This window comes from Amborella trichopoda, chromosome 1, assembly GCF_054954075.1.
Source record: "Amborella trichopoda isolate Santa Cruz 75 chromosome 1, AtrichopodaSantaCruz75HAP2 v2.0, whole genome shotgun sequence".
NCBI lineage: Eukaryota > Viridiplantae > Streptophyta > Magnoliopsida > Amborellales > Amborellaceae > Amborella > Amborella trichopoda.
In genome coordinates, this window is record NC_142336.1 from 35,831,420 (window position 1) to 35,841,868 (window position 10,449).

At 34.3% G+C, this 10,449-nt stretch overlaps 1 protein-coding gene across 4 annotated transcripts; it reads right to left on the bottom strand.

The window, feature by feature from the left end:
* Positions 1-1,374: 1,374 nt before the first annotated feature.
* PRFB3 (peptide chain release factor) lies at positions 1,375-8,892 on the bottom strand. Of its 4 annotated transcripts, none has more exons than XM_088863586.1 (6): positions 8,611-8,892; positions 5,877-6,094; positions 5,383-5,583; positions 4,374-4,586; positions 2,883-3,069; positions 1,375-1,872 (listed from the first exon to the last, which is right to left on the bottom strand). In XM_088863586.1, exons 1-6 carry the CDS (start codon positions 8,687-8,689, stop codon positions 1,583-1,585), a joined length of 1,188 nt encoding a protein of 395 aa, XP_088719712.1. In that variant the 5' UTR covers positions 8,690-8,892; the 3' UTR covers positions 1,375-1,582. The 4 variants fall into 4 exon arrangements, with proteins under 4 accessions (XP_088719712.1, XP_088719726.1, XP_088719707.1 ...); XM_088863600.1 differs by having other exon boundaries at positions 5,383-5,599; XM_088863581.1 differs by having other exon boundaries at positions 8,594-8,892.
* Between the last annotated feature and the right edge of the window lie 1,557 nt (positions 8,893-10,449).

Genomic DNA, 10,449 nt, shown 5'->3' on the forward strand with positions numbered 1-10,449 from the left:
TAGAAACCTTTCTCAACATTAAACGTCTCTTAGTTTATTTCAAATCATTGAATTACAATGCACGAATCTACTCCTATTTCCACCCTTTTCTTTTATGTTTTGTAAACTTGTATTTCCCCAGTCCTTATAGACTTTGCTTTTCTCTCGCCTCTCTCAGCGTGAAGTTAGCAAATACTTAGTTCTTGTCTTGCCTCTCTAAGCGTCTTAAATAAAAGTTCGAAATGGTTCATATAAGGTTGAGGCCCAAGAAAGAAAAATTAAAGCGCACCTCAAATATTCACTTTCGATATCGAAAAACCCTCAAATCCGATCATTGACCTTGTGATGCATGGACTTAAATAACATAGACTTTAAATCTTCGAAATAGTGCATCCTATAATGTATTATAGAACTCTCAATTTTCAAAATTTTCAAGTGTTCATATATCTACGTGATCTATCTTGTTTTTAAAGTTTTAAATTTTACTTGAGATGAAAATAAATTTAGGCCATCATAAAGATTTTCAGTACTGAAACAATATCTTTCTATACCATATGAAAGTGCGTCTTCCTTTGATTTAGGGCCTCAAACCTTATACAAATCACACCCATAAAAGTTTGGTTTCTTGATATTAGCACAATGTACTACTCTTGCAGGAGCATAATGTATATTTAAACGCGTTTCAATTCAAATACCATCTTTTAAAAATATACCTTTCACATAGGTTTAGAATTTGAAATGCCTTTGTTAACTCACTCTAGATGCATTTCCATTTTATCGCCTAAGATCCATGATTTTACAGCTTACAAAGTGGTGTATGTAGACGTACGGTGATCAATGGTTCATAGATAACGTGTAAAATGCTCCATTCTGAAACTAAAAATCCTCTTCTTTCTAGATGCAAGAAAATGGTGGTCAAAATTATCAAAATTACCAGTCCAAAAAGCCACCTTTAATATAGATTTTGAAGGAAACCGCATTTGAATAGGCGCGTTAGCTAACGCACCAAAACCCACCGTTTATTATGAGTGCCACGAATCGTATGTAAATTTGCGTCCCCTCTCCACGATCCATTTTTCATATGGATTTTGAACCTACCTATCGATAATCTCTAACTTGGAGATCATGAATGTAATGTAAGTTTTTAAAAGAAAATTTTAAACCGTTGATTTTACCGTTTTCTGGATGGACCACAACTCTACATCCTTATTTAAGATGGATATGTGATGCCTCGGGGGGTAGGCAAATGTAGTTATGCCTCCCCACACGCATAAACCACTTTTCCTTCATTTATTGCAGCATTTTATTCGGAACCCAATCAAAAACACTTGTCAAGCAAGATGTATCATGTGACTCGCCCGCACACGTGCATGGATAAATACACATCCTGTAATATTTTTTTTGACAAAATTACTTACTTTTATTCATCAATCAAAATCCAACATTTCAAGAGACAAGTACATTAGAAACCAGAAAAGAAAGCCCACGTCAAAAAATGGAAAGAAATAAAAGCTACATAGATTAGAGAGAAGAAAAAAAAACAATTACAATGAGTGACATTAACTTACCGAGCACAAGGCATCATGCAAAATCTCAAAACTAGCTAGTTCTTGATAGTTTTCCTTCCTAAGCTTATATGAGCTCCAATAAAAGTGTCAATGTTTCCATCCAAAACAGAAAACAGATCCGGCACTCGAGTGCCAGTTTTTAGATCATGGACTAACTTATATGGGCCAGATAAGTACCTGCGAGTTTCTTGCTGCTCCATATTATAGATATCGTTTTTCGAAAAATATTGCATGTTAGATATGCCTCTTTCCATTGCAACCACCAAAAGTTTTGCTTTCAAACGATTAAGCGCCTTGATTTTATTGGCAAGATGGTTTCTTTCACCTGCACCATGGCACAATCATCAAATATAAAGGAATGCCAAAGCAATGAGAATTGTCTCATTACAAGTGGCAACCACCAATACTGAAAAAGAAGAGAGGGTGCAAAGCCTGAGATTAAGGTTCTCTGGATAAGCTAGAATCAGTCTTACTCACGTAATTTGTTGAAACAGAAAATGGCAGACATGGTAAAAATCAACATAATAAAAATGATGAGGCATCCACTGAATGAGGAACTTCACGGGAAAAAGGTATTGAAATTAGAAAAGCATTCTCCAGCTTTTCTTTTCTTTTAGTGATAGAAAAGGGCCCTGTGATTTGGAATGAGGTCTAGCTTTTTTTGGATGTGAAACCTCAAACAAATTAAAATGAAACTAAGTGCACTGCCCACAAACTCAAAATAAAACTTTCTTTTGAAGTCCCAACTTACCCAACCAACAACAAAAGGAAAAGAAAGAAAAATGTTTAATGCTTTGTATTATTCAATAAAGGAGTAAATGGAATTTTGTAGCCAATTTTGTAGCAAGGAAAGAAGGACAATCAAAGACCACAGACATGCATACACCAAATTTCTGACTCCAAATGATCCAAACCTCAAGAATCAGAAACTCCTTATTTTTGGAAGCAGAAAAAACCCACTCATTTGGCATACCGAATCAGAAACTCCTTTTCTTTCGAAGTAAGCAGAAAAAACCCACTCATTTGGCATCCCGAGTGCTCTAGTGTGGCAAACGCTGCTACATGTTGTTGTGCAGACAGAAGAAACAAAAGAACAGGAAAAAGAACATAATTAAATTAGAAAAAGTTCTGACTTCTTTCCATTAAAAATTTTAGAACCCAAGATTGGGTTCTTAATCTGAAGGCAAAGAGAAAGCCGCTTAATATTTATCCTGCAATTTTTTTTTTTTTTTTTTAATATTGACCTGCAACTTCTCCACAAATTGCCACAGATTAAACTAGAATTAAAATATGTAGCCTGCTTTCAAAATTAAGGACATGATTATGCTTCTTAACCTGAGGATTGGACCTTCACACCAGTTGGAATATGGCAAATCCTGATAGTTGCCCCCGCTTTGTTAACGGTCTGTTGTTTTGTGTTAGAAGGGAAGAATGTAGAGATCTCCAGATCGTCAAAATCAATTTCAAGGTTTGGGGCTGTTTCCATGAAGAGAGGGATCACATCCACCTGGGCCACGCTACTCTGAACATTTAAGCATAACTGTTAGAACTTGAAGGAATTCTCGGGGAAGAAAGAAATACAACCATGCTTGAAAATAAAGAGCTTTTACTTTTCATACAAATATGATATATAACTTTTGTGAATCATCTCTTCTTAGGAATCAAAATACATAAAATTTAGCAAGTGTATAACTAGATGCTCAGATAGTACTTTTTTGTCACTTATACAACCGTATGCTGAAAAAACACACACAAACAATACTTGAGGCAGCTTCACCAGGAGTGGATATGGTTAAACCACGTTAATTTAATCCAGACATTTGCAAATGTCAAATGATATCAAGAATGTCACCATATTTCAATGAACAAGGATATGAAAATGAAAGGATGAGACTATAGTTTAGAATGTGAAAGAACAAGTTTCCCAACAAATAAGAACAATCTTTAGAATGCCAAAGTAAGGTACGCAATCTAAATCAAGTCCGTATTACAAGAACAACAGCCTCTGAATTTATTGATCTAATCTCACGCTAGATTAATATATTATAGAAGAATTTTAAAATGTCATTGGTATTATTGCCATAAAAAAGACCAACAGATTATAGACTTTCAGAGCAAATAAATAGCATTTAAGTATAGAAAGGAAACCTTCGGTGAACGAAGTTAAGTCCAGTTCAAATAATACATGAAGTAATCTACATTGTGAGTGCAATTGCGCATAATAATTTCATGACATCTGGAAACCTTTGTTAAGTTCAAGTTCAGTTGAAAGGAAAAGTGCCACCATACATATGATTGAGCATGATGAGCATTCTGGTAACTTAAAATGGATAATTGAGTTTGATAATCCCAGTGGAGGATAATTTTCCCAACACTTTGAACTTTGGGGTACATAGTCAATTTTTAATTAACAAAATAATTATCACATAGAATAAAGGTAAATCATCGAAACACACCTAAAATATCAACTTTTCTAACTCAAGATTATGTGCCCTTTGATGGGCTTTTTAAACTTAATCAAAATACATGGCTGAAATGCTAAATAGTTCATCTATTGAGTTGTTTTTGATAAATTTTGCCTACATTAAAACATGGGTATTTCAATCAATTCTTTGATGTTTACAAAAAAACCAATTACTCTAAAAAGGAGGTACTTAAACATCCTTATATATCCACGTGTCCTCTTAGTAATTATAGTTCTGAAGAGGAGGTCAAAGCAGCACTCCCCTGAAAGGTGACCACCAATGCATGCTAGAAACCCAATGCAATAGGGGTTATATGTCCAATTAAAATTCTAAAATCACTAGAGAATCAAGAGTATAGAACCTCGTGGAGGACAGAGCCATCAATTGAACTTTTAATCAGCCGATGTACTCCTCTCTCTCCTAAAAGATAGCCATATGCAAATTGCCATTCAAATTCTATGGTTGCTGACTTGATACCACCATCCTTACAAGGATACTTCTCAACAACCCTTTTTGAGCAACCTTGCTTTTCAGCCCAAGTGATGTACATGTTTAGAAGCTTCTCTGCCCAAATCTGCAAAAGCGAAATTTTTTAGCTTGAAATTATAAAGAATAGTTCTACATATTCAAAGTTAAGCAATCAACCAAATTAGAGCAGGTAAAAGAAGAGGAAAAGAGCATGGCATTCAGGCAGTTAGAACCTACTGATCTTGTTTAAGCCCGCAGCACAAAAATTTCTTCTAAAAAAATCTGGCAGTTGACTTACACAAATACCAATAGTAATTTAATTTCACCTTCATGAACCAAACACTAAATCATACATGGATGTTGGGTCAAGGGCATAGTAGTAACTACAATAACTAAATTAAGTTAATAATCGAGGCCATTCCAAATTCAATAATTTATAGCGAGTCATGATAGGCACGCCCACCAAATTCAAAGCCTAAGCTAAACAGAACTTGCAATCTAGGTCAAAGAAATTAACTATTTACAAATGCTATGTTTCTTTTCCCTCCAGTAGTAATAACAAAATAATAGTCAACCAGCACAAAAAATGGAAATAGCCATATTAAATTCATTAGGACTAGCTATAAACAAAAAGACACTGCAGATGATTTGCTATTCAAGTAACTCATGAGTAACACAGCTCTTATCTTTAAAAACCCAGGGACAAGCTGTAGCTTTTACAAGTTGATAAATACATAGTCAATCCCATAAAGAAAAAAGAAATTTGATAGGTGAAGGCAAAGAAAAAATTAAGGCTCCACAACAGTTTGTTTACTCAGGGTAGCTTTATTTCTCTTGCATAATGCATGGCATATTGTTGCAAATGGAAACTAAACCAAGGTGTCATAAAATAATTCTCAAACCTCATCATCAACTCCTTCACTCCCAGCAATGATTGATAGGCAAGCTCCTTCCTTGTCATAAGGTCCAGTAAGTTGCTTAGATATCTCATAACGATCCAAGGACTTGCTGACATCTATGGAGGTATTGTATGCTTGCTTGCACAAAGAATAGCTTATAGTGTCCATTTCAGCAAGCTGTGTTATCAACTTTGCCTCCTCAGCCTGCAAAAAGTTTTTGCTGACCACTCAAATTGTGTCAAATGAAAGATTGTCTTCATCACAAAACTACTTACAACAAAATATTTTAGCATTGTTGCCAATTGAAACTAAATATCAAAGGAAAACACAAATCCTTTCTCAATTTCCACAATTTGAAATGCATAGAAGAAAATGAACAACTATAAAATCATTACGAAGCTATGTTTCTCACAAACGAAACACCTTTATTATCTAGAGACCAAAAACTTGCTTTACTTGGACTTCAATAAAAATTGCACATTTCCACGGAATAGTACCTTATATTGAAGATCCTTGAGAAGGTTAATGCTGTGTGCGGTGTCCGCCAAAGCATTATATATTTCATTTGCTTTCGCTGGGTCATCCCAAAGATTATAATCCCGGATCATTTCTTCCTGCAGGGACCGTCTCTGATGTTCTAATTCCAGTGCCATTGGTGCCATCATTTCAATACGCATGGCTACATCTTCAACATTCTTTCTTAAAGAAAACAATCCTGAAAAGATTTGAAGGAACATTCATAGGCTTTATTATCACCATCCTCAAATATTATAGGATACTAACCATTACAAAAACTATACATATACAAAAACTATATATATATATATATGGGAAAAGTTTATATAGAGCTGACGCTCTAAACAATCAAATTAGAACCGACTGCAAAATTTTCATTAGAAAAGGTTGTTTTGATGCCCAAATATCCTCCAATTGAACATCTCAACATCAAGATGCATGGACATGAGAAAAAAATGGATTTCAAGTTTTGGAAATAGCGTATTTTGTTATGCATTTTTGGACCGTCACTTCTTAAGATTTCATGTTTTCATAGATCTGTCGATCTACACTATTTTTGAAGCCTTAAAATTTATAAATAAAGATGAAAATATATTCTAAGACTATCACAAACATTTTCAGTATTGAAACCACATTTCTCGACACTATTTGAAGGTAGGCTCTAATTTGATTGTTTAGAGCCTAGGCTCTATCCAAACTGTACCCTATATATATATATAGATTCCTTATACAAAAGCACATCCATTTGTAATCGTAAAGGCTAAAAAGTTTTAGAGCAATCAATGAAGACAAGTATGCAATCGCTTGACATGATATATGTTGTGTCATGTGAAGGCAGAAGAATATCTTCATTGCCAACCACAACATGGATCCCGACTTAATGAGGATTGAAATTTCATATATACACACACACACACGTTCACATGGATGTGTTACTGATCATAAAAAAAGTGCACAAAAAGTTCGCAAGAGATGTGATTTGCTAACATGCCAGGAGGAGGTACCAATCATGCAGTCAGAAGTTTTAGAGTACAAATTCAACACAAAATGAGATGGATAACCAAGAAACACACATCATATGGAGGATCCCAAAAGAAAATTGATTAAACTAACTGAGCATGACTTACAATAAGTGGCAGTCAAGAGGGAGATCTCACAGGAAAAAAAGAGTATGCCATGCACTGTCAATTAAGATCTATGTGCAGTATGTTTGTTGCTTGAAACAGCTAGCAAGTATATCAATGCCCACAATGATTGCAATATGCTTTGGGAGGACCTCGTTGGTTCAACCAAGTGCCAAAAAGGATGAAAGTAGATAGGAGTAGTTGAATTAACCGTTTTCCTCTACAAGAGGTTCTATTTTTCCATCTGTAACTGGTGGGTCTCATTTTATCAACAGGACGAAACCAATATGGTATATGATTATGCTGGGCCATGGGAAGTATGTCCAATGTGATCTTCCTTTAGTGCGAATATGATTGCAATAAAATACAACTGATCGAGTGCTTGTTCCCTAGAGAATAAGAGATTTCAAACTTAGTCATGGACCCGGATTTTGAGCAGTTTTGCAGCCCCCCAAAACCTTTTGCGCCTTTATGAATAATATATAATTTCAAATGAAAACACATAGGTAGCTGACTTCTATTTCCATAGGCACTTCCTAGACGTTTTAAGAAACTTGAGGTTTGAAATCCATATTTTCACCAAACACTTATTAGAGTCTTGAACTTGGTTTGACACGTATCAAATGATATTTGAATGAACACTTTGCCTCTTCAGGTTCAGGATATGTAATAGATCAGTGTGCATGGACCCAATTAGGATAACAATGGAAGCCAATACTTAGTGCTATCTTCAAGGGTCAACTCCCCACTGTTAAAAATCATGTAAAACTCAAAATTAAGGTAAAATATATTCGATGTATGATTTAAAATACACTTTTATAATTTATACGGTGTTTATAATGATTTGGGAGCTTTTCTAATTACATACTCCAATTTTTTATTCTTTACTTTGTTCTGATTTTTCTGAAATATATAAAGGCATAATTCAAAATTTTCAATAGTCCATCTTTTACACACTTTTCTGAAGTTTATAAGACTTTTAATGATTAATATTATCTATTTTACTTTTTACTGAGCATTAATTATTTTTAACAAACTGTTTACATTTTTTTGAACTTTCAGAGCTTTCTTTGGCGAATATAGACTCAGCCTAGTCATTCCGTTCCGGGCCAGGGCTGAGTCTGAGGCCCAAACCACTGAAACTCCATTAATAGAAGCAACCCACAGCCCCCAATTAGATTAACGCAGGCCAATATTAAAGAATTATCTCATCTTTCTTTGGGCAGTGTAAAGTATTAGCCCATTGAGATGCCATATGGTACCAACCCCTGCAATCACTCTACTGTAACTATATTCAGTGTTCCACTTCCAAACAGGTATCAATATTCGGAACTTCAGGAATTCGAAACTTGTGAAATCACAGAGAAAGCCAAGTTTGCACCCCCATTATGAACAATTCCACCAATTGTCACCACCGTGAAGTAGCCCCACAAACCATGAAAACACAATTAAATCATATGTTTTTAATCGAGAGAGAGAGAAAGAGAGAAGCACCCTAATTTCACAACCAGAAACACAAACTAATTTCTACATAGGAGAGGGAAATTGGAAACAGAGGAATATGAAAGACTAACCAAGTTGCTTGTCGAACCTGTCCTCGTCCTCGGTTGAGTGTGCAGCTCTAACAACGCAAGGACACAGGAAAGAAGCCTTGCTTTGCTGTCTTCCATTGAAACTCCTGAATCTCAGCCTATGAACAAAAAGGCCCCCAGCTGAAACTGCTTCCACGGACATATTCTTTAGCGCTATGAAAAAATTTCTCTCTCTCTCTCTCTCTCTCTCTCTCTCTCAAAAGAAATGATTTGAGTTGCAGCAAAACAATCAGAGACTGAAAACTTATAGCTCTCTGCAAAAGGAGGCAAACATCAGGCTCACGGTCGCACAATTGAAAACCCCTCTCCTTAATATCTTTCTTTCTTCAAATAAAAAAGGATGAAATTTCTATGGGAAAAGTTTATATAGATTCGAGCCCACCTCAAAAATTTCATTCACGTTTTGAAAATAGTGTATCTTTAACTATCGTTAATTTTTAAGTTTTTCAAGTTTTCATGGGCTGCTTAATCTACGCTATTTTATTTTTGAATATTTAAATTTTATAATTAAAAATAAAATATATTTAAAGATAGGTTCTAATTTGATTGTTTAGAGTCAGGGCTCTATACAAACTTTATCTAATTTCTATAGGGTGTGATTAGTATAGAGCCGAGGCTCTAAACAATCCAATTAGAACTCACCTTCAAATAGTATCGAGAAATATGATTTTAATACCGGAAAGTTTTATGATAGCCTTAAATTATATTTTTATTTTGGGTGTAGTTTCTATAAGGTTGCAACTTTAAACAATGCAATTAAGGCGCATCTCGAAATTTTATTATAACATGTAATTTTGGAGAAATTGGTTTTAGGATTATCTAAAAATCTATTTTCATATCTAATTATAAAATTTTAAACTCCAAAAATGGTTAAAATCAAGTATATTTATGAACATATGAAAATCTTGAAAATGGCCAGTCTAGATAATGTATTGCAAGATGCGCTATTTCTGGGACCCATAATCCATTTTTTTTCATATTCCATCCCGATGTCGAGATGATCATCTAGAGGTCTTTTCAAAATTAAAACAACTTTTTCGATGGATTTTTTTAGGTGCATCTATAATTCTACATTTTAAGGTTGCAACTTTATATAAACTATTTCCTTTTTTTTCTAGTTATAAAATTTAATGCTTCAAAAATAGTGTAGATTGAATAGATCTATGAAAACTTGAAAATTGAAGGTCCAAAAATGTGTTACAAGATGCATTATTTATAAAATTTGAAATCCATTTTTTTCTCATGTCCATGCATCTTGATGCGGAGATGATCAATTTGATGATATTTGGGCATCAAAACAACCTCTTCTAGTGAAACTTTGACGTAGGCTCTAATTTGATTGTTTAGAGCCTAGGCTTTATATAAACTTTCCCATTTCTATAAGACCTCAAGCTTTACGAAAACAAAATAAAGCCTCAGCTCAAATCCTCGTCCGGAAAGCACTTTTGGCAACATAAATCTCCATAATGGCTTTAAAATCAATTTCCAACACCGACAATCAACTCTTTGTACAAGTATTGACCACATATTAAATTTTTTGGTACCTTGTTTAGCTTCTTTAGAACTTAGTATTTGTTTGTTCAAATAAAACTTAGCAAATAGCCAGTAGAATAGTTATGGCTAAGCTTTCTAAAGTTGAAAAATTGAATGGCAATAATTTTGGGATGTGGAAGAAGAAAATGGAATATCTCCTCCTCCAAGATAGAACCATGTATGTACTAAAAGATGATCCACCAGCAGTTGGTAATAAACCAACTGAAGAAGAAAAAAAAATGTTAGAAAAAATTTTAGAGGATGACCTCATAACAAAAACTTTTATATTAACTTTTATGCAAGAT

What these genes read in the sequence shown, in the direction of transcription:
- PRFB3 (XM_088863581.1), bottom strand. Translation starts at nt 8,753, where the DNA reads ATGTCCGTGGAAGCAGTTTCAGCTGGGGGCCTTTTTGTTCATAGGCTG. An exon ending in CAGGTTCGACAAGCAACTTG is followed by an intron (nt 6,095 to 8,593) that starts GTTAGTCTTTCA and finishes AAATCTTTTCAG; the next exon opens with GATTGTTTTCTTTAAGAAAG. An exon ending in GTGAAGGAGTTGATGATGAG is followed by an intron (nt 4,587 to 5,382) that starts GTTTGAGAATTA and finishes TCGCTTTTGCAG; the next exon opens with ATTTGGGCAGAGAAGCTTCT.